Genomic DNA, 26,080 nt, shown 5'->3' with positions numbered 1-26,080 from the left:
ACCACGCCAGGCAGCAGACCAGCACCAGAGTGAACACCACGCCGCCAGGCAGCAGACCAGCACCAGAGTGGACACGACGCCGCCAGGCAGCAGACCAGCACCAGAGTGGACACCACGCCAGGCAGCAGACCAGCACCAGGGTGGACACCACGCCGCCAGGCAGCAGACCAGCACCAGGGTGGACACCACGCCAGGCAGCAGACCAGCACCAGAGTGGACACCACGCCGCCAGGCAGCAGACCAGCACCAGGGTGGACACCACGCCGCCAGGCAGCAGACCAGCACCAGGGTGGACACGCCGCCAGGCAGCAGACCAGCACCAGGGTGGACACCACGCCGCCAGGCAGCAGACCTGCACCAGGGTGGACACCACGCCGCCAGGCAGCAGACCAGCACCAGGGTGGACACCACGCCGCCAGGCAGCAGACCTGCACCAGAGTGGACACCACGCCGCCAGGCAGCAGACCAGCACCAGGGTGGACACCACGCCGCCAGGCAGCAGACCAGCTCCAGGGTGGACACGCCGCCAGGCAGCAGACCAGCACCAGGGTGGACACTACGCCGCCAGGCAGCAGACCTGCACCAGGGTGGACACCACGCCGCCAGGCAGCAGACCAGCACCAGGGTGGACACCACGCCGCCAGGCAGCAGACCTGCACCAGGGTGGACACCAAGCCAGGCAGCAGACCTGCACCAGGGTGGACACCACGCCGCCAGGCAGCAGACCAGCACCAGGGTGGACACCACGCCGCCAGGCAGCAGACCTGCACCAGGGTGGACACCACGCCGCCAGGCAGCAGACCTGCACCAGGGTGGACACCACGCCGCCAGGCAGCAGACCTGCACCAGGGTGGACACCACGCCGCCAGGCAGCAGACCAGCACCAGGGTGGACACCACGCCGCCAGGCAGCAGACCAGCACCAGGGTGGACACCACGCCGCCAGGCAGCAGACCTGCACCAGGGTGGACACCAAGCCAGGCAGCAGACCTGCACCAGGGTGGACACCACGCCGCCAGGCAGCAGACCAGCACCAGGGTGGACACCACGCCGCCAGGCAGCAGACCAGCACCAGGGTGGACACCACGCCGCCAGGCAGCAGACCAGCACCAGGGTGGACACCACGCCGCCAGGCAGCAGACCAGCACCAGGGTGGACACCACGCCGCCAGGCAGCAGACCAGCACCAGGGTGGACACCACGCCGCCAGGCAGCAGACCAGCACCAGGGTGGACACCACGCCGCCAGGCAGCAGACCAGCACCAGGGTGGACACCACGCCGCCAGGCAGCAGACCAGCACCAGGGTGGACACCACGCCGCCAGGCAGCAGACCAGCACCAGGGTGGACACCACGCCGCCAGGCAGCAGACCAGCACCAGGGTGGACACCACGCCGCCAGGCAGCAGACCAGCACCAGGGTGGACACCACGCCGCCAGGCAGCAGACCAGCACCAGGGTGGACACCACGCCGCCAGGCAGCAGACCAGCACCAGGGTGGACACCACGCCGCCAGGCAGCAGACCAGCACCAGGGTGGACACCACGCCGCCAGGCAGCAGACCAGCACCAGGGTGGACACCACGCCGCCAGGCAGCAGATAAGTATTATTTATACTTTCCATAACAGTTCCGCACTCATTGATAGCTTTAAGTAATAGCCCTCAGCTTACCGTCACTACAGCCAAAACTAATAAGTGAAAATAAATTTGAAAATACAAAATGCCGCCATTGGCCCTTTCGCCGCGAGATTTCACCAATTTTCCAGAACATTGCTTACGTCAGCCTCGGAGATCAACAGGTTATGGGCAGCGCGCGTGAGAGATGTGCCCAGCCTCCAGCTCCTGAGATGAGATCACCTGGTGTACATCCCCTCTCTGCCCCCTCCACAGCATCCTCGCCCCTTCTCTCTCTCTCTCTCTCTCTCTCCCTTACTCCCTCCTCTCTCTACTTGTGTCTTTCTTCTCCCTCTCACTACCCCTCTCTCTTGCACTCTCTCACAGACGATCATCCTGTGGATTAAACCTTCACTCCAGGAATGTTGCTGGCGGGGACCTTTCACCTAAGTCAGCCATGCCGCCCTTGTGTGTGTACTCACCTAGTTGTGCTTGCGGGGGTTGAGCTCTGGCTCTTTGGGCCAGCCTCTTATCTGTCACTCAATCAATTGATTTTTCTTTGTCCTTTTTTTTCCACACACACCCAGGAAACAGCCCGTAGCAGCTGTCTAACTCCCAGGTACCTACTTACTGCTAGGTGAACAGGGGCATCAGTGTGAAAGAAACTGCCCATTTGTTTCTGTATCCACCAGGGATCGAACCTGGACCATTAAGACTACGAATCCCAAGCGCTATCCACTCAGCCATCAGGTCCCCGTCAGGCCCAGGTGTGTGTGTGTGTACTCACCTATTTGTGCTTGCGGGGGTTGAGCTTTGGTTCTTTGGTCCCGCCTCTCAACTGTCAATCAACTGGTGTACAGGTTCCTGAGCCTATTGGGCTCTATCATATCTACACTTGAAACTGTGTATGGAGTCAGCCTCCACCACATCGCTTCCTAATGCATTCCATTTGTCAACCACTCTGACACTAAAAAAATTATTTTTAATATCTCTGTGGCTCTGTGTATCTCTTTTAGAATCTCTGTGGGAGCCGGTCGGCCGAGTGGACAGCACACTGGGCTTGTGATCCTGTGGTCCCGGGTTCGATCCCGGGCGCCGGCGAGAAACAATGGGCAGAGTTTCTTTCACCCTATGCCCCTGTTACCTAGCAGTAAAATAGGTACCTGGGTGTTAGTCAGCTGTCACGGGCTGCTTCCTGGGGGTGGAGGCCTGGTCGAGGACCGGGCCGCGGGGACACTAAAGCCCCGAAATCATCTCAAGATAACCTCAAGAAGGCTCATTTGGGCACTCAGTTTCCACCTGTGTCCCCTAGTGCGTGTGCCCCTTGTGTTAAATAGACTGTCTTTATCAACCCTATCAATTCCCTTGAGAATCTTGAATGTGGTGATCATGTCCCCCCTAACTCTTCTGTCTTCCAGTCTTTGTGTGTGTGTGTGTGTGTGTGTGTGTGTGTGTGTGTGTGTGTGTGAGAGAGAGAGAGTGAGTGAGTAACTATGGAGAAGTGAGGTCCCACCCCACCCCCACCCACTCCTAGCTTCTCACACAGACACTAGTTAGTGGGGGAATAGTGACTCGTGTGTGTCAATCCCATAGACAATCACTCCTCGATCGTTGCCACCTTTCCAGGGCACCATCTGTGGCTGGGGACTACAGGTGGCGATTCTCCTAACCCTGGGCACTCCTTGCGTATAAATTCTGTTAGCAGGAACTGGGTCATGATCTCACACACTACCATAATTAAATGTTCAGTCATTTGACCCTCCAGACCTGCCGGTATGAGGTACCTGGAGCTTTGCAATTACGTATTAACTCTCGTGTTCTTGAGAATATCCGCATAATGCACCTAGAGCTTACCAGCACAGACTACTGGTCACATGACCCCCTGTATGACTAAGCTTTCTGCTAAATGAGGGATTTTAGACTTATGGTGCATCTGTCACGGATAAGAACTTCTCCGTTTGCTCCGGGGCAGCAACAATATGTGTGCCAGTCCAGGTGGGGTTGAAAGTAACATAGGTATATATATATATATATATATATATATATATATATATATATATATATATATATATATATATATATATATATATATATATATATATATATATATATATATATATATATATATATATATATATATATATATATATATATATATATATATATATATATATATATATATATATATATATATATATATATATATATATATATATATATATATATATATATATATATATATATATATATATATATATATATATATATATATATATATATATATATATATATATATATATATATATATATATATATATATATATATATATATATATATATATATATATATATATATATATATATATATATATATATATATATATATATATATATATATATATATATATATATATATATATATATATATATATATATATATATATATATATATATATATATATATATATATATATATATATATATATATATATATATATATATATATATATATATATATATATATATATATATATATATATATATATATATATATATATATATATATATATATATATATATATATATATATATATATATATATATATATATATATATATATATATATATATATATATATATATATATATATATATATATATATATATATATATATATATATATATATATATATATATATATATATATATATATATATATATATATATATATATATATATATATATATATATATATATATATATATATATATATATATATATATATATATATATATATATATATATATATATATATATATATATATATATATATATATATATATATATATATATATATATATATATATATATATATATATATATATATATATATATATATATATATATATATATATATATATATATATATAGGGTCAACGAGGTGCTTATGGATATGTAAATCATGAAGGCGTGTATGCTCATCATGACAAAGATCAAAGTACTTAGGCCACATAGAGGACCATACAAATTGTGAAACATAGCAGTGTCTGAAGGACTTATGCAAGTTCGAGTGTGGTGACAACGTCGCAATCGCCCATTAAGGAGCAGGAGGGGAAGGGGTTAAAAGGTGCAGTTGTCATAATGTTAGTTGGAGCCACTCCAGGTGGCAAGATAGGTCACCAGTAGAGGCTTGGGGCACAACCCTGCCAAGGAAGTGAGAAGGGAACGGAGAGGGTCATTTTGGGTAGTCAAAGATGAATTCCAGTGTGCGCCCAATGTAGCTGGTGCTATAGAGCCCCATCTTCAATCACTGGCTAATTCAGGAAGCCTGTTCACCCATTCCACGAGCTTGTGGTAGAGACATCAGTTCGCTTACTGTGTAACATTGATTTCAGACGTTTGGGCTCCAAAGTGGTATGTGGTATGCCCTTGCTGCCCTAGTATGTGGTATCCAAAGCCAATGGATACCACATACTAGGGCAGCAAGGTTGGCTGAGTGCTGGGCAATGCAGGAAAGGGTGCAGCATTTCAAGAGGTGCCCTCTCTTCTTAACTGGAGAATCCTACTTCTCCGACATTTTCATTTTCCGACACTGGTGCAAAGACTTCTTTCTCCCTCTTACCCCAGCCTGGACACACAACCAGCCTCAAAAGGCATCCTCTCAAACAGATGGTCCATTGACCCAAACAGGATCCATACATTAGTATAAATTTTGCATGTGCAATGCCCAGGGAGGGGTAGGAGAGGGGGGGCTGAAGCAACCCACACCAGGAGAGGGGGGGGAGACAGAGGCACCCCCCTCCCCCCACTGACCTCTGGGAATCGTACGCGAGCCCCCTGACCATGACAAAGTGCTCTTGATGATAAAGTTCTACCCTGTAAAATCTTGTTGGCTTTATCATTAAAACTAATTATTGAAAACTCAAAATACATGATCTTTCTGTTCGAAAAACCAAGCTGCCTGTTCATTATTATATAATTTCTTTTTAGATATTCCTTTTTTGATTTTGTTTGCCTCTTATTTATAGGCCTGCATGTGATAATATAGTTTTTAAAATAACAACACTACTTGCTCTTCCCCTTACGTGGTAATGAAGATCTCTTCGATCTATAATTAGGAACCATTATTCCTCTTTTCAGAAATTTCCCCATAAACTGCTCCTTATTGCCAAAGATGTTTAACAAAATTAATGCAGCCATGCTGCAAACTTAATTGCCCTTCTAACCTATAACTGCAATAAATTATATTGGGCATACTGTAGTTTGATTTAATTGATTTTGTTATTAAATTCATTTGATCCATTTCAAAAGGGTATAGAATTATAGAACTATTAAATTGTCGTAGGTGAGGGAAAGGCTCAAAGAATTGTAGAGTACATTAACTGCAACAGCAATTTTATTTAGTGGCAAACATATTTTACATGTAAAAGCCTCATTACTGCAAGAATAATAAGTCTGTACCATAGATTTATTAGCAGCATTTAAGCAGAGTTTACTTTGTCTCAAAATACAAAAATAGTTCAAAATAACCTCTTCGAGATATCTTAAAAGCTCTGAAAGATAGAAATATTTATGAAATACAATACTTTTTTTTTATTGATACACTCAAGTTAATTTTGACCGCTATAGTGCTTACATTTGCATTATTTTTTTATGGGAATATATAAAATCTTTCCCACTCTAAGTCATGATTATTATATTTTGTAGATACAGTATAACTAATCCAAATATATACAATATGTTTTGAGTGCATCTCTTGTGAAACGATCTCATGAGTAGAGTATGCAGATGATAAACATATGCAATGATTATTAAGCATGAGATGTTGCGTGTACAGAAAGCAGCAACGTGTGACCAACATCTTAATATCTCTGTTTTCAAATGTTTATATTAGGAAAGTGCCTCCACTTTATATACTTTGTGGTTTAATGAACAAGTCAACAATTCATATTTCCTATTTTCCCAGTAATACATGCTCACAATGAAATTCTGCATCCTTGTATGTATATACAGTATATACGTATAATCAGTGTTATTCACATATCTATACATAGCATTATGCTTGTATTCTTACAGAAACATCTATATGTAGCTCTACAGCAGTACTGTATATACCTAAATTATGAGCAGATTAGATGGGAAGTTCCTCAGTGCTCACATAGACAACAAACTGAATTTACATTGTCATATACAAAATATAACCAAAATATTTCTAAAACAGTAGGCATTCTCTCCAAAATCAGATACTACATACTTCGCTCTGCCTTAGTAACTCTATATTATTCACTCATTTATCCATATCTCACCTCTGGTATTTGTGCCTTGGGATCTACCACTCTTAATCACTTTTGACCCCTAATTACTCAACATAAATCAGCAATTAGAGCAATAATACCCTCCAGTCCCAGACAGCACTCTGCTCCCTTAGTGAAATCCTTGAACATGTTAAATATCAAGCCACTGCACATACTCTCAAGTGTTTGCATTGTATCTTTAAAACCCTAAACTGCAATGCCAATCCTGATCTCAAGTGCTTCCTAGTGGGCTGCAATAGAACTCATGGACACCACACCAGAAATAAATATCCTTTTGATATTCCTAGAGTAAGACTTGACCAAAGTGCTATGTTACAGCATTACATAGCTTTTAATTTTAAAGATGATGTGCCATGGGAGTTCCACTGCTAGGAACACTAGTGTCGAACACAGTCAGCATACAGTTAAGAGCCTTATTATTGGGATTTAAAGATAAAACTGATCCCTGTAAGGAAAGCATACTGTATACACTACGTGCATTTCAGACTAGATTTATTTGATCCATAACCAGCAGCACACTTCTCGTCAGTGTACAGCTCCAGTGAAGAATTTTATTAAGTTTATAGTTACATTAATACAGAGATTAAACAAAATAAGAATTCTCTTGTGCATTAAGTACTGTAATTACAGAATAGAGGTCCTCAGGATTTAGTCTGTTTAGTTTCAACCTGTTTCTTGAACAATAATTTTTCAAGATGGAGGTTTCAAGAAAGGGGTCATAACTGTGTTGTTTTCTCTGCTAACTAATTACATTTTCATATCTATGACAAGAGTGGTCTGGGATAAGCATTTCTTTAAAAAATGACAATGTTGTCTAAATGAACACATGTGGAAACAGGAGCTTTGTCTAAAAAAAAAAAATTGTTCACAAGAACCTCATAAGTACAGTTTTGAGAAAGATCATGTGAATGATATGTGTCGGAAGGTAAACTAAAATGCTCTTGTTATCCATGTGTTGGCAGTGTACACCCCATCATGTCAGGTGTTTGTTTCATAAACCAATTTCTGAAACATTAGCTGATATTTTCAACATTGTGAATGATTTTCTTATGATCAAGGAACATTATTTGACTTCAAATCACTCCTTCAAGCAAAGGTTTTGACATTAACCAGGCAGAAAATATCTCAAATATAAGAATTTATGCCCATGATATACCAAGAGCATTTTCCCCAGTCGCACCTTTGCTTGTGCAGATACAAAAATATGTACAGTACTTTTCATAATTCAAATCCGTGACGATGTGCACTGAAATTTGTAACTAGCTCATCAAGATTGTAACTTGCTTAGCTAAATGAGTTGTGGGGTTCAGTCCCTGAGCCCATTATGTGCCTCTGTAACCCTTTCCACTACCATCCACAGGATGGGAATGGGGGTACATAATAAATGAACTAAACTAACTACTGTACTTGTTTTAACTTTACTTCAGATACCGAAATGATTAAATTCTCTCATACAGTATTCGTTAATTCTGCCTTTCAAGTCGTTTATGGCCTCATAAAAAGGTAGTAAGTAGATCTTCTGATATCACAACCCAAATCCCCAAATCCTTTTCAAAGCAAGTCACACGAACCTCCTCTTCATGTGATTTGTGACTGGCTGGCCTTATTGTCTATGGTAGCACTATTGTTGTGGAGGAAATGACACTGGCTACTTCATCACCATAATATGTTTCTTGGCTGTACAGTACTTGCACTACAGTGTTACATGGTAGTTGCACTCACACTACAGTGTCACATACAACAACATTCACAGTATGGGGTGCATAATAAATGAACTAAACAAACTAACTAATTTACAGTGCTACATGGAAATAAATAAAATAATTATTAGAAGAAGGTGCCAAACCTGATAGAAGTCTTTCGTCACAGAACATTCAAAATGTTCTTAAGATATCATTCAGACTGCCAATATGAGAACTGAAAGATACGAGTCATATGTAACCATTGTTATTGTCTTTATTAGACCTCACTGTCACTTTTATCTGTATTTTTTTGCTAAATGTACTTGTACATACCAGTGTGCAAAAAAAAAGCACTTGCTAGTTTTTTTGTTTTCTAGTCATTTGTTTTTGTATCGGGTCAATGGATGCCTGATATCCTGGGGCCAGATTCACGAAGCAGTTATGCAAGTACACTGTACTTACGAATGTGTACCCTTACATCTTTCCCCAATCTTTGACTGCTTTGGTTACATATTAATTAAACAGTTTACAAGCATGAAAACTTCCCATTCAACTGTTGTTATTGTTATAAACAGCCTCCTGGTGCTTTGGAGCTCATTTACTGTTTTATAATTGTAAACAAAGCCACCAGAGATTGGGAAAAGATGTACAGGTTTGGGTAAGTGCTTGCATAACTGCTTCGTGAATCTGGCTCCTGGGTGGTTGAATTTAGGAGTAGATTTCAACCCACGGGTGGTTGAATTATGCATGTTGCATAATCTATGGGATTCATTGTGGTTTGTTATTGCACTTTTTACTGACAGAGCAATATTTGGAAGTTTAGAAAGAGACTGAACTTTCAAACAGGTGAGGAAAGATCTGGACTGACTCAGTACAGTACAATATTCTAATACTTGCCGCTCATATATTTTTTGTAATATTATTCCTTTGTCTTTAATGGTGTTTCTTTGTTTTACTTATGCTATATATGGTAGGCCTCCAATACAGTTAGAAGGCCTATGAAATATTTGTATAGATGGTCTAGTACAGTACTGCCATACAGGATGTGCCTAGACCATGGCATCTTTTCCTAGGTGCCAATGTGATGTTAGCTCATTACTCTAAGTCATAGGACTTTCGTGTAATGATCAATAAAATCACAAAAACACATGATATGTCAGAAAATACTTAAGCCATATTCTAAAACTGAATCATTGCCCCTGACCACCTCAGACACATACATTACCATAATACTCTTTTATGTAAATTTCTTAAAAAAAAAAACAAAAAAAACAATGTACAGTACAGTATCTTTGATGAAAAACTAAAAGTGATGTAGAAAAGTGGTTGTGGCTGGGGGAAGTGTGGTGGCTTGCAGAGAAGTGTGGTGTTAGTTTTAGCAATGCTTCCAAAAACAAAAAAGCAGAGCAGATTTTAGAGATCATTGGCAGGATAGAGAGAGTAAAGTTGACTCATACCATGAACAGTTGAGGGCCACAGGGCAAACAACACTGCAATCCAGACATGACAAGGCTCATTTCATTGAAACTTTTATAATACTGAACAAGTTGGAGGATATTACTCCAGACAACTTCTTTATGAAGTCATCTGTAACACATACAAGGAGCAACAGCTTCAAGCTCAAGAAGTCACAATGTAGGACAGAAAATAGATGATGAATTTTCATCCATAGGGTTACAAACCCATGAAATTGCCTACCTGCTGAATCCATAAATGCAGACATTACTGTAGTTCAAATCCATTTGGGTAAGAAGAGGGTGGCTTAACTGAAGCAGTGTCTTTTATTTAGTTTTGGTGAGTAGGCTATTCCATGGGTTTATCACCCTATGGGTGAAAGAACATCACTTGTTACCTGTCCTATATTGTGGCAATTTCATTGTGAATTTTTTTCCTTGTGTTACATTGGGCTTCTGAAAGAAGCAGTCCAAATTAATGTCTTATAATTTGTTCAGTGTTTTACTGGGTAATGGGACCCAGCAGTATAATGCCTTATTGGCAGCTGTTATTCAAGAGGCCCTCAGCCTTCCCTGGTATGAGACTTCACTGACTTCTGGGAAGGTTTAGGTTGATTCACACTTTTTCAGTTAATTTGTCTTTAAATGTAAAGTGTTCTTTCTTGGATATATATTGACGAATGACCACTCTCTTTTCCTTGATATCAGATGTTAATTTGATATTCCTAGGGTTTGGTTGTTTTTTTTCTCCTCTTTTCAATTAGTTTCAATATCATGTTATTAAGGTGGTACAGTAGTTGTATGTATTGTATTTGTTCTTCATGCAAAGTACATTTTTCAGTATTGAAGATTATTTGGCAGTCTTCTGTTTGTGGAGTTCAGGTCCACTGAACACCCCAAATGCTCCCAGCCTCTCCTACACCACATACATGAACAAGGACTGGTTACATTCACAAACCACAATATGAAAATCTACTGGCACAGCCAGACCTACAGTTGGCTGGCATATGGTAGGACTGATCCCCTGACTGTTGCTGCTGGAGGTGGCTGTGCACCCAATACTCATCCTGTGAGCACCATTGCATACAAGAATTACAGATGCCACAAAAGATCTTAATCAGACCTTAGTGGGAATTGTTACATTTACAATTACATCAACTCCAGAGGTCTGGAGCTAATGTGGATGAATCTTGTTATTATATATATGCTGGTCCATGGGTGATTAATCTTGGCCAGTTTCAATGCAATTACCTCTCATTGGGTCTATGGCTGTGGCCTTAGGAGGCAGTTGATGCCTAACTGAAAGTTTGAGTCTTCACCATAACAATCACCTTTCATTTCTACTTCTTGACAGAACCTACAGCCTCTCAGATAATGTTGAATTCTGATGCCACTAGCACCGCTTTCTGAGAGCAGTGTCCTGATGCTGACTAGGTCTTCCTCTTATGAATTAATTTGTACCACTCTAAAATTTATTATGATTATATATTGTTTGTGTATTTCAGTGCACATACAGTATGTCTGGCTATTTTATAAAGTTGCCTAAACTACTTGAGCTCACTCGAGTCCCATTGTCTTGAGAGATAATGAGTTAACACGACATGGGTGATTTTAAGAGTTGGCATTATGTTCCCCACATCCTGTGCACATCAAATAGACAGTATGAACTTCAAGTTCATACAAGTCCTATCAAGTTCAAATAGTCTGAACACCAGTAACAAACGCTATATGTTGCTGCTCAAGCTTCCAGCATCCCTAGACACGCCTAAGATTTGACTCCAGTAGGTCATGTTCTCCCTGCACAAAAGCCATTTAAGATGCTGCGTGATACTCGTACATCCTTCCTATTTTCACAATGGATGCAGTGTACGACACCTCAGAAAATCGTCACTGCCCCCGATGAGAAGGTTAGGACATGTTTACCTGAGTTTACCTGAGGGATGCTATCTCGAGTGGCCTTGGCAGGGAAGGGAAGCTGGCAGCTGGTCAAAGATTGGCTCATTCCTGAGGATTTTTCTAGTTAGATTTTGAACTTAGCATTTAGGCTAAACAATTCTGTGGTTATATTAAACTATGGATGAAAAAGCATCTGTTGTTTGTCCCACAGTGTGACTTGAAGCCATTTCCTCTTGAGAGTTACATTGAACTTTTTAAAGAGGTACAGTAATCTGGATTAATATTTTCAAATCTGTTCAATCAACAGGAAGATCTTGATACTCTTGAAGTCCCTCACCACTCAGATGTTCAATGTCACACACCACCTGACCGAGTGAGTAGTAGTGGTCAGCTGGAGGTCAGCTGGAGGTCAGTTCCAGTCTGTACTCTTGGGTTTGCTCTTATCTTCAGTGTCAGCCTGCAAAGACCCATTACCACATAAAGACCACTTGTGCCAGTTTCTGCTGCCCTCTGACTGGTTTGAGATCATAAACATCAACATCATTGGTCACTTACTCTCCTGCTACCTTAAGCTTCTCATACCCCTTCATTCTGATGATGGTGACGACAATATTAGCATAAATAACTCCACTATGCTTGTTTTCTACACAAGTCATGTCTTGCTCAGTTTCTCAATAAGGTGTGGCTTTGTTTCCACAGAAAAAACAGTACTGTAATGTGTCACTCAACACTACAAAAACTTTCCGACTCTCCTACACCACTGGCATGCACCAGGGCCAGCTATGTCTGCACTTCTCAGCCACTCCATGCTAATGCTCTCTGGTTTATTCTGATTGCTTTCTTTTAATTTAATGTAATCAATGCCCATCTGAAAACATTAGAATATTTACCCTCACCAGGAAAACATCTCCCTCTCTCTCTCTCCATTTCTCTTTCCACTTTTCTTTCCATCTCTCTCTTTCTATCTCTCTCTTTCCATCTCTATCTCCCTCTCTCTCTCCATTTCTCTTTCCACTTTTCTTTCTATCTCTCTCTTTCCATCTCTGTCTCTCTCTCAGCAGTATATACAGCCTTAGTCAACACTATACTCTGAGGCCAAAAACATCACTGTCTAACCAGCAGTGGTCTTGATGCCAACTATGGGTTCCTCTTACGAATTAATTACCAATAGTTTCAGTGCCCAACTGTCTGCGTATTTTGAGATGATTAGACTATCAAAGCTCACAATGGTCACAATGCCTTAAGACAACCTAAGAGATTAAGATAACCTGAAGGTGGCCAGCTACAAATCAGAGAAAAATGCTTAGTGGTACAAATTTTGGTGAGTTTAATGAGGCAGTGTACAATGACAAAACTGATCTTAACAAAATGGCAAGTACTGTACAGAATTAAATTATTATATCTGTATATATTATTATATTATAAATATCCTTGCTTATAACATTTGAGGGTGTAAACACACAAAAATATGCCTTCTATCAGTTTCGTAAGCACCCAAAATTTAAAAAAAAATAATAAAAATTATCAAAGTTCGGAATGGGTCTGGTACCAATTAATATAGATTTTCGAGACTACACTGTATATTTATTTACAATAATTATTTAAATAAGAATATACACTGTGGCACGCTGGTCAATGCGTTGGTTCACAACCAAAGGGATCCAGGTTCAGTTCCCACATAGGAAGATGTTTGGGCACATTTTTCCTTCTAGAGAGGTTGGGGGGGGGGAGCATTGATAAGTCTAATAAGCTTCCTGTTCATGACAATGGGAAATACCTAAACTAAATGGCACAAAATTCAATAACTATTTAAACACAGTTTACGTTTCAACCCAAATAACTTTTATAATGGTGACTGCTTTGCTTGATGACCCAACATAAAGTGCTAAAACAAAATCAGCTTATACCAGAATAAAGTTAATTAGATACGTGGTCATGTCATATAATAAATAACGTGCTAAGGAAAACTTACATAATTTCAAGGTGTTGTACTTAAATAGATTTCAAGAGAAAAGTCTGTTTACCAAACAATTCACTACATAAATATAGGGAGATCTTATGGACACTCATTGTCTCATTATACCAAGAAGCTGCCAATTTTAAACTAATTATTAGTACTTTAACCCTTAAATGGCTCGGCTAATTAAAACTCCTACATTATGGTGCACATGAAACCAAAATTCAAATTTTTTTTTATATCATTAAAATGAGTCGGTGATGTTTTGGAAAACATTAAAAAAAAATCTCCTGGTTTTTTGGGTGTAATGAAGGGTTGAAATCTGTGTGTTGTCATACCATTTTGTAAGCTGGGTGGATGAGTACTGGCACTGGTTGCTCTAAGTGTCTACTGACTGCCACCCTTCCCATGCTTGTGTTGCAGCATTGTAATAAAGTTATTTTTTCTATTTATGTTTATAATTTTTTGTGTGGGTGTGAAATGAACTCGTGTCAAGATAGTGGAATTAACGTTACATATTCATACCACATAAATATTTACATCATCCTTTTATGCACAGTGGAACATTGCACACTTTACAAATTGTTGCCACCAATCATCATTTCTTTTCTCTATGCTCTTTGTTCTTACAAAGTCTTCACGTAGGCTGTTGCCTCTTGCACTGCTGGAGAGTGAAACACAGACATTTCTTTCCTGCCTGCCTTCACTGTGCCACATACCAGTATTTGTAATATGCTCCAGCGAGTACTTGGCTAGATGTATTTATTTGTTTGTTTATATATACAAGAGTTCGTACATTCTTGTACAGCCACTAGTATGCATAGTGCTTCGGGCACGTCCTTAATTCTAAAATCCCCAGAATACGACCCGCCAAATCGTTTAACTGCCCATTTTACTGTTGGGTAAACAGAGGCTACAGTTAAGGATTGGCGCCCAGTAAATTCTTCCCTAGCCAGGATACGAATCTAGCCAAAACACTCAAGAAACATGAGGCGAGTGTCTTACCACTTCGCCACAGGGACTGTTTAACAAAGACTTGTACACCATGTAGACTGGTGTAATAACTATTGGTGTACAAAATGTATCTCTGTGCAATAGTGGGTCACCACAACACTTGGAATAAACATGGTGATTATCTTTTGCAACATCCACATTGGTCCCAAAATAGAGGATCATGTCACCCACAAGCTCTATCTCACAATCACACAACGCAAATATTTTCAGACCAAACCTGGGAAGTTTTGAAGGTACAATATGTACTGTTTGAACTATACATGTCCCTTTGAACAGCACAAGTGATTCATCAATTACAACCTTCAGTGGAGGTACATATAATTTGTTGTACTTTGCGTTCAATCTGCTATCATGTGCTTCATTTTCCACAATTTATCCATTTTATCATGTGTCATTGGAGTGTATCTGTAAAATGTAGACACCTGAAAAGACTGACAAATGTCTTGTGATATGTACCTGCTGATCAAGGGGGGTCAGAGGAGCAGTGTTCATGCTCCAGTAATCAGACAGTACATGTTTCTGTAAATGTAGCATCAATATGCTCAGTACAAGAACAGTGTACATTTTATGGATATTTGTCTCCTGTTGACATGAATGAGGTGGTAAATCCCCAGTTTTCATTGTTTCGTTGGCCTATAAATTAGTCTCACACACCATGTGGTCCACAAGCCCTTCATCAAAATACGGTACCCTGTAAAATAGTTAATATTTCTCATCACGGTCACCCCCTATCTTGAGGTTATCTTGAGATGATTTCAGGGCTTTCGAGTCCCCGCGGCCCGGTCCTCGACCAGGCCTCCACCCCCAGGAAGCAGTCCGTGACAGCTGACTAACACCCAGGTACCTATTTTACTGCTAGGTAACAGGGGCATAGGGTGAAAGAAACTCTGCCCATTGTTTCTCGCCGGCACCTGGGATCGAACCCAGGACCACAGGATCACAAGTCCAGCGTGCTGTCCGCTCGGCCGACCAGCCGACCCCTGACATGGGTACCATCAAAGTTAAGGATATTTGGAACAAAACTGTCCCCACATTCCCAAGCCAATGTAACTGGAGCTGCTGCTCTACCCCACCACTACCACAGTGCTTGTCACCACTCTCACTATGACATATCTTAGCAAATGAAGCTCTACTTGTATGTGTGCCATGTCCACATTAACATTAGGGAGTAGTATCAGTAGTGTCTCCATGCACAATTTTGTGTTGTCGCTTGGGAGTGAAAATGAGGCTCCGGGAGAGTCACACACCACTGCCATGCCTCCAGCCACCTGTTATGTTACTACTGTATTACCAGCCACTATTTATTTATTTATTTTTATTTATTTATTTCTATATACAAGAGTTCTTACATTCTAGTACAACCACTAGCACACACAGCTTTTCAGGCAAGTCCTTAATCCTAATATTCCCCAGAATACGACCCCACCAAATCGTTTAACAACCAGGTACTCATTTTACTGTTGGGTAAACAGAGGCTACAGTTAAGGATTGGCGCCCAGTAACTCCTCCCCGGCCAGGATACGAACCCAAGCCAAAGCACTCGCAAAATGTGAGGCGAGTGTCTTACCACAGCACCACAGGGTAAGCCACTTTGGGATACAGTACCACTGCAACCCAAGGAAGGACTCATTATTTACCTGAATTTATCCTAAGGCCACTAACTAGTGGCCTTGACAAGGACAGGAAGCCGGCAACTTGACAAATGTCCTCCCCCATTTGTCCTGATGAATTTTTCTAGCTTGATTTTAAAATTCAAGAGTTTTGGAATTTATGGCATTACTAGGGACATTTAAAATTTAATTGGCCCATAAAATCTCATTTGACAACTCAAGCACAAGAGGTAATCACAGTAATTGGAGCCATTTAAGGGTTAATGATGCATTAATTACTTTCTTAAGAAGACAGCAAATAAAATATGAGCATTAATGTTATATTATGCAATACATGTAATCTTCACTATTTTTATCAAATCATATGATATGCCTAAAACAATTAACCAGTGTTTCTGCATCTACAGAACTTTTAGGAAAAACAATCTCTTTGGTCAAGGAAAAATTATGTCTAAAGCAAATGAGTTTGAGGCAATTATAATGTATATACATTATATGTATATGCATTATGTATATCAATATACTGTACCTAAGTAAACTATATTGTATTTTCTCAACACAAGCGTGGAAAATGTAATTTTCTCTTTCCAACATTCTTCAGACTATATACTACACATTTGTAAAATAGAAATTTCATACAAATTACTGTATACTATACTGAATGTTATTTCCCATCCGGATAAGAGGTATATTTCTACTACGAAACAGTGGGTTCATTATCTGGCACAGAACTAATCTTTCTTTGATGAAGTTTGTCCCGGGAGTTGGTGGAAAATGGCCGAATGAACATAGCTGAATGTGACTGCGAGGACCAATCATGTGTTTGAACAGGTGTTGAATACTGTCTCTGACAAGTCTTGTTGTACACTGGAAGAAGTTCATTGGCTTCACTTGAAAGTGCCTGAAAGAAAACAACACTATGAGATGACTTAAATAACCCATTGTGTTGGGGGGACAGGATGCCAGAGTATATTCAAACACATTTTGGCTTTTATCGAGGTCCTCCCCTCCCCTTCCCAGGCCGAATTACTGAGCCAGAGTATATTCAAATACATTTTGGCTTTTATTGAGGTTTTACCCCCCCTTCCCAGCCCGAATTACTGAGCCCACTCAGGATGCAATCCTACAACAAGCTGATTTACTCCTAATATCTAATTACTGCTCAGTGAACAGAGGCATTAGGTGAAAGGAAACGTGCCCAACCATTTCTGTCCCGCCCGGGATTCGAACCCGGAATTCTCGATTGTGTGTCGAGAATGAACCCTCGGTAATGTTGAATACAAGCAATTCATAAATGTAGCTTATTATCAATGTATACTTCAAATGCAGAACAGAAGACAAGATTTGTTATTTTCTAACATGAAAATATATGTTAGAGTAAATAGATAAAATAAAAAGATGAATAGGATCATCAATTGAAAAAATGAAAGATGTTATGACAAATTTGAATTGATAATTGTGCCTTTGACCATGAAATAAGATATTGGATAATAATAATATCAGATTTTTTGTCTACAAAGTAAATTGTTGGCATGACTGAATTTTATACCTTTAAGAAAATTATGGCATCTGTTCCATAACCTTCGCATGATACTAGCATCAGATCTCCATGGAAATAGCGAGCATACAGTCTTGAGAGAGGAAGGCCGTAACCATAACCAGCCAAGGGTGGAGTATCCAGTCCTGAAACGGCTGGTTGTGGGGCTGTGGAGTACATGTAATTGAAGAGTTGGTCTATCTGGCTTCGGGGGACACCACCACCTTGGTCACTCAACTGAAAAGTAATAAGATTTTCCCAGAGTTTAGGTAACTATTCGCTCTTCTTTTGTATTCTTAACCAAACACTTATTCTACAGTATGCATCAGGTAAACATGGCATTAAGATGTATTTGTTCATACTTAACAACACTGCAAACCAGGCATGACGGGGGTGATCTCATTGAAACTTTCAAAATAATGCTCAGAACAATATGGAGGCTGCTGATCCAGACAACTTTTTCAAAAGGTCAATTGTAACACAAACAAGGAACAACAGTTTCAAGCTCAAGAAGCCACAATGTAGGACTGGAAACAAGAGATGCTTTTTTCACCCACAGGGTTATAAACTCGTGGAACTGCCTACCTGTGGAAGCCCTAAATACTAAAACTGTTGAATATTTAAAATCCAGCTAGAAAAAATCATCACGACAAATAGGGAAAACCTTTGACAAGCTCCCAGCATCCTATCTTCAGCGAGACCACTAGAGTGCTAGTGGCCCTCAGGTAAAGTCAGGTCTCTTGCCTCTTATAGTCATTTACCAGTTCTGTCTGAACTAAACTTCTCAGCTTTCATCATTTTTACATCTTGAATTCTTGTGTAAGGTATGATCACCCTTTCACCACCTAATATAATCTTACACATCATATGTGATCAGACAAGCTTCCCATACTTACAGTACTGATTTCCGACCCATTGCATTGGGGTCGGGGTCAGTTGGGGTCGACCCAGAGATGCAGTGGGTTGAAAATCTTTGTAAATAACAATCTGAATATTGCATTGGATAAATTGATGACATACTTGACAGGATTCAGTGATTTTCTATGCAATGCAATGTTTATTCCCTACCCAACCGAGCTACTGAAGAAATATTCCCTACCCAACCGAGCTACTAAACAATTCCCTACTCGACGGGGCTACTGATCAACAATTCTCCACTCTGTAAGGGAATAAGTATCCCAGAATCAAAAGAAAAACGTGAGCACCACAATAAAGAATCCAAAGACCCTTGCTGCTGCCCATATAATACATACCTTAATAGTAATATCTTCATGCCCCATGACTAGAAGCACATCTAAAGGAGGAAACACGTCAGCACCAGGACCATGATGCTCAACAACAGCACGCATGCTGTTCTTGAAGAGTTCACACAGCATGTGATACAGATGAGAGGGCACATATACAACTGATGCAGGGGTTTTATCCACTGGAAAGAATATACTTTTAATTAGCTACTTGTACACTGTATTATAGCATATGGGAGATCAGTGAGAATATTAGGAATTCATGTTTAGTGTTTATTAACACAAAATACCTCTAAAAATGTGTGTGTGTATATATATTATATATATATATAATTTGTACCTGAGAACTATATCATAGCTCTTTCTGGCTTTAAAGTAAGTGCCCTCCAGTTAGCTCTAAATTCTTGAAAGATAAGTATGCTTTTTGACATAAAAGATTGAGATATCTAAGTCTAGTTCAATTTCATACTAATTTCTAAATCAAACAAAAAGGGTTTTGATAGTACAGTTAGTTGTGTTCTCGACTCACAAGTGATAATTCCAGGTTCGAATCCTGGGCGGGACAGAAATGGTTGGGCGCATTTCCTATCATCTAATGCCTTTGTTCACCTAGCAGTAAGTAGGTACTCAGGAATTAATCAGCTTGTTGTGGGCTTGCATTCTGGGAGGGGTCAGTAATTTGACCTGGGGGGGGGGGAGCCTCGATATAAGCCTAACGTGTATGAATACACTCTGGCTGCTTATCTCCCGACACAATGAATTATAATGTTCTATATAAATTAAATCAATTAAAATAGAACATAACCTATTGAGGGACTTTGCAAAAGCATGCTCGTTCATAAGCTGTAATGTACTTATGTATTCAAAATGTAGAATACTGTACTGTACATCAAATTTTTAATACTGTACTGATATTCTCATTCATATACAGCATATATATATACAGTATATTATATATATATATATATATATATATATATATATATATATATATATATATATATATATATATATATATATATATATATATATATATATTATACACACACACACACACAATATCGCAGGGGGCCTGGTAGACTGGTGGATAGTGTGCAGGACTCGTAATTCTGTGGCGCGGATTCGATTCCCGCACCAGGCAGAAACAAATGGCCAAAGTTTCTTTCACCCTGAATGCCCCTGTTACCTAGCAGTAAATAGGTACCTGGGAATTAGTCAGCTGTCACAGGCTGCTTCCTGGAGTGTGTGTGTGTGTGGTGTGGAAAAAATAAGTAGTTAGTAAACAGTTGATTGACAGTTGAGAGGCGGGCCGAAAGAGCAAAGCTCAACCCCCGCAAACACAACTAGGTGAATACACACACACACACACACACACACACAGTATATACAAGTTGTATAGCACAACTTAGGAAAGAGCATGCTTTTGTGAAATCCCTCAGAAGGTTATGTTCTATTTACTTATTTATATACAGGAAGGTACACTGGGTTGTCAGAGTACATAACCTAAGTTTACTTGAGTTTACCTGAGAGCCACTAACACTAATGTCCTCGACGAGGATAGAAAGCTGGCAGCTTGTCAAAGGTCCCCCCTCCCCATTCTGCTTTGATGATCTTTTCATCAAGGCATTGCAGAAAGTTTTGGGCAGGTCCTTAATCTAACTGATAATGGTAATACTGTATATAATAGGTACGTTGTAGCAAAATTTAAGTTCAACATAATAACTACAGTATAAATTGATAGTACTATTGATTATACTGGTGATGTTGCATGTCTTAGTACTAAAATTGGGTAAGTGAGTAGCACAAGGCACAGTGTTAGTTTGAAGCACAAGGTAGGAAACCATGAGGATGAAGTAAAGTCATAAAGGAACATAGTCATGAAATCCAAATCCACCAATGATATAACCTTCCCCCCACTTTACCAATAATAATAGCCACAGGGCAGCATCGTAGGACCTCTCCTATCTCTTATATAGTATACATCAATGATTTGCCAAATGTCTCTAAACATTCTTAAACATATATATATATATATATATATATATATATATATATATATATATATATATATATATATATATATATATATATATATATATATATATATATATATATATATATATATATATATATATATATATATATATATTACTGTATATATATTCTTGTATAGCCACTAGCATGCATAGCATTTCGGGCAAGTCCTTAATCCTATGTTCCCTGGAATACGAACTGCCAAATCGTTTAACAACCAGGTACCCATTTTACTGTTGGGTTAAGCAGAGGCTACAGTTAAAGATTTGCGCCCGGTAAATCCTCCCCGGCCAGGATATGAACCCAGGACAAAGCGCTCGCAAAACGGTAGGCGAGTGTCTTGCCACTACACCGCAGGGACTGCTGGGGAATTTGTTGACAATGCTACTTTTATTCAGACTCCAACCCATACACACTAAATAACAGTGTAAATAATGAATTAAAAAGGTTGACTCATGGATGTCAATCAACAAACTTACACTAATCATAGAAAAGACCTACTACATTTTATTTGAAAGTAAATCATCAAACCATATTCAACTTCAGATTGATAATATTAACATTAGCAATAAAAATGGTGGAAAGTTCCTTGGCCTATACATAGATAAGAGACTAAACTTCAGCACCCACAGCCAACACATAGCCCCCCCCCCAAAAAAAAAGTCAAAACTGTCGGAATACTCTCTAAAATCAGATATTGTATTATGTTCCCCCACTCTGCTCTCCTCTCATTGTACTACTCGCTAATTTTACCCGAGTTTACCTGAGAGCCACTAACATTAGTGGTCTCGATGAGCATAGGAAGCCGGTGGCTTGTCGAAGGTCCCCCCATTTGCCTTGATTTTTTTCAGCTGTACTGTAAATGTTAACAGAGTTTTGACATTTAAATCTATCCCTGTCTAACATATGGTATCTGTGCATGGGGTTCAACCACTGCAAATCACCTTAAGAGTACTTAAGAGCCCATCACCCAGCACAAATTTGCTATTAGAACTATAACAAACTCTGTCTTCAGACAACACAAAGCCCTCTCGGTTTAAATCCCTAAACATGCTGAACATCCACTCCATGCATTCTCTTGTGCTATTTACATGTATGAAACTTTGTTCCTAAATGTTAATGCTTTTATTCTCTTCTCCAAGGTTGTGGGTCCCTACAATTGCACCAAAGGTGGTACTCTTATATCTAGTTAAATAAATACTGTAACTCAAAGCTGGTTACATAAAACATGCAAATATTGGTTAGAGAGTACAAAAGCAATACAGTACCTGGCGCACCAGCTTCTTTTATCGTTCTTGTTGCCTTGTCCTGTTCTGTGGGTGCAAGTGAACAAGTACTGTATTCTATGATTATTGCTACTGAACACCACACACGAGCCACATGACCACAGACTTACCCTTGGAAAAGATAAGAAGTCTTTAACAGCTTAAGTACATTATTATTTTTTCAGGTATAAATTTTATAACAGATACTTAGCTAATCCATTTATCCAAGTCACTGGTCATCATAAGGCATTAGTATAAGCAATAGAAAAGATATCTAAACCATCAAATACTATTTATTCTGTACCAAATGTGTGTTCCAGTGCAAACATTTTTATTAAAGTATTAAATATATTCATAGTAAAATAAAGTCATTGCATTTTAGTGTACTATACTGCATTCTGAAGGCAAGAGTTCATAGTTATGCAATTTATATTTTAACTGGTTTATATTATAACTGGTTTTTAAAGTTGCAGAGAAAGGGAGGAGGGTTTCCGAGTAGTATGGGTGTGGTGAGTGTGTGTGAGCAGTGATGGAGATGGCTATACGTGGGGTCCGTATAATTACCCAAAGCTACCCAAAGCTAAACTGGGTCACTGTGTACAGAAGGCTGATATGCCAGCAAACGCACTCTAGGCGACAATATATCTTGGACAAGTCGCTCTACAACATTGTCACTTGGATTGTCAACTTCCTATGGCATCACCTGCTACATATTTACATCTAATTTCCTTAAGAAATTTGATTATTTCAGAGGAAAAATAGGTTTGATCATGTTCTGCATTGAGTGCCAACATTATAGTGAATAAATATACCATATATCTTCATTACTTACATAATGCTAGCAGGCTTTGGGTAGTTTTGTTTGGCTCTGGCTAACTTTCTGTGGCTTTGGGTAATTCTACGGACCTACCTTGAGGTTACCTTGAGGTGCTTCCGGGGCTTAGCGTCCCCGCGGCCCGGTCGTCGACCAGGCCTCCTGGTTGCCGGACTGATCAACCAGGCTGTTGGACGCGGCTGCTCGCAGCCTGACGTATGAGTCACAGCCTGGTTGATCAGGTATCCTTTGGAGGTGCTTATCCAGTTCTCTCTTGAACACTGTGAGGGGACGGTCAGTTATGTCCCTTATGTGTAGACATTTATTAGTTATCCTTTGCCACCTTTTAGTAGAAATGCGGCAAAGGATATTAGTTGTAATTATGGACGGACCCCTTTGCATAAATCCTGGATATAGCCAGTGTAGTATCAGCATGAAAAAACAACAAGAAATGCTAAGAATAAATTTAAAGTTATTAAACATTATTGTGGTGTTGTGTGTTGGTGTGAATGGCCTTGGTTGTAAGGTGGATATACAAGATAAAGCCATTGCTTGGTTACTGACATTAATACTTATAATAACACATGTTGTTGGTTGAGGGGCCATGACGATCGAGGGATCGAATACTAGCGTATGTTTACATATTGCTGGCGTATGTTTACATATTGCTGGCGTATGTTTACATATTGCTGGCGTATGTTTACCTACTACCGGCGTTTGTTTACATACTGCTGGCGTATGTTTACCTACTGCTGGCGTATGTTTACCTACTGCTGGCGTATGTTTACCTACTGCTGACGTATGTTTACATACTGCTGGCGTATGTTTACATACTGCTGACGTATGTTTACATACTGCTGGCGTATGTTTACATACTACTGGCGTATGAAACGGAGCGCATACAAACGAATGGCGCCGTTTGCTATGAAAATGACAATTATGAGAGCAGGAACTCTTAACTTCTTTTTGGTTATGTGTATAATAGGAATCAATCGTCTGGTTTCCCATTGTCGGTGACAGGAAGCTTGTCTAACTTATCAAGGTCTGCTAGGACAACTACTGATCTTTCCTAGGATGTAACTCGCACTGGTTGCCTATAATTCCTAGTTAACTATAATTCCTGGGCTTGGTGAGACTGTACCTGTACCTAAATTATTACAGTGTCCATATTAACGAAACTATAGTACAGCAACCTGCTGTACTAATATTTACCTGAGAGCCACTAACCCTAGTGGCCTCGACGAGGACAGGAAGCCGGTGGCTTGTCGAAGTAATATGAATGTACTGAATGTGTACACCGAGTGTTCCAAGGCCCAATGTAAGTTCCTGTAAATAAACTTACCAATATCAATTGGTTGTTGTGTTGTTTTAGATTCAGGTATTCTGAACAGAACGTTCCAAGTAGCACGGGCTATCGTGAGCCCGTCGTGGACTTACCTGGCACAGGAGCGGGGCTGTAACTGGATATATATATATAGGCATTTGGAGCTTCTAAAACAAACTCCATTATAATACTTACCTTGATGATACTTGAGGACTAGTTCTGGAGAGGCAAGGTAATATTGGTCACAAAGAAAGCGGGTATGAGAGTAGGCATCTTCTATTACACGGACAACGTCACAGTGGGGGTCTATACAACCAATGTGGTTCTGTGCATTGACACCTTCGCCAAAAAGTATTGCTGAAATATTGAAAATAATAATGACAATGCAGGCGATGAGTCACAATAACGTGGCTAAAGTAAGTTGACCAGACCACACGCTAGAAGGTGAAGGGACGACAACGTTTCGGTCCGTCCTGGACCATTCTCAAGACGATTGTGATTGACCATTCTCCCAGTCGACTTGAAAATAGTCCAGGGCGGACCGAAACGTCGTCTTCCCTTCACTTTCTAGTGTGTGGTCTGGTCAACTAATAATGACAATTAGAAGTGTTGACATCTAATTTCAGTACTGTGTTCGTACAACACTTGAATATACTGTATTTTAATTCATTTGAATTGCTATTATATTTAATTATCAATAATGGCATTCAACATGATCTGATTTTGTAAATGAAAATGTGCTATACAGTACAGTACATTCAGTATTAACCCCTGCACTGCGCACCTGTTTTGGGCAAAATTTTCATGGTGCAGTTGTTAATTCTTCAATATTGCATCTCATGATATGAAGATCGTAGACGTGTAGTGTAACAGGAATACTTACTGTGCTGGTTGATAAGCATTCTGACGGAAATACGGTTCATGTAGAATCTGTCAAGAAAGTACTGAATATTGCTCTCGGTGTTGGCGTTGATGGAGTGAGCATCCTTTAGCTCCATCACGCCCTGCGCCATCGTCGTCACCACGTCCATGTGGCGATTGCGTATTTTGATTAATGTGTCGGTGAACCTGCGGAGCAAATGTCAATAAATACAGTGCAGTGGTGTTGCTACTTTGAAATAGTGTTAGCTGTATTTTAATAATTAATAAATAAGTAGATCACAAGCGAAAGTTAAGCTTTAAAACAAGATGGCTATATAGTCATATCCCTGTTTTAGTGCTTTCTTCACATCATTACTTTACCATTAAACAAGATTGGAAATCAGAAGTTGCAGTACCGATAAACGTAAATTAATGTTTGGTAAATTAAAGTAAAGTCTTTCCCT

The 26,080-nt window shown here is 39.9% G+C and overlaps 1 protein-coding gene across 2 annotated transcripts in view; it reads right to left on the bottom strand.

Moving 5' to 3' along the window:
* Positions 1-5,972: 5,972 nt before the first annotated feature.
* Positions 5,973-26,080, bottom strand: part of LOC123772480 (pyruvate dehydrogenase (acetyl-transferring) kinase, mitochondrial) — a 66,315-nt gene continuing 46,207 nt past the window's right edge. Inside the window, exons 3-8 of one of the 2 annotated variants that reach the window (XM_045765686.2) lie at positions 25,639-25,823; positions 24,951-25,112; positions 22,621-22,665; positions 19,328-19,500; positions 18,087-18,311; positions 5,973-17,438 (exon numbers count right to left, since the gene is read on the bottom strand). In XM_045765686.2, the coding sequence (XP_045621642.1) occupies positions 17,235-17,438; positions 18,087-18,311; positions 19,328-19,500; positions 22,621-22,665; positions 24,951-25,112; positions 25,639-25,823 (994 nt within the window). In that variant the 3' untranslated portion in view covers positions 5,973-17,234. The remainder of the gene's footprint in view (positions 17,439-18,086; positions 18,312-19,327; positions 19,501-22,620; positions 22,666-24,950; positions 25,113-25,638; positions 25,824-26,080) is intronic. The other variant, XM_045765696.2, reaches the window with a different exon arrangement.

Source organism: Procambarus clarkii, chromosome 14, assembly GCF_040958095.1.
Source record: "Procambarus clarkii isolate CNS0578487 chromosome 14, FALCON_Pclarkii_2.0, whole genome shotgun sequence".
Lineage (NCBI taxonomy): Eukaryota > Metazoa > Arthropoda > Malacostraca > Decapoda > Cambaridae > Procambarus > Procambarus clarkii.
Note: the sequence above shows the minus strand (reverse complement) of the source record. Positions and strands in the feature narration are given on the sequence as shown.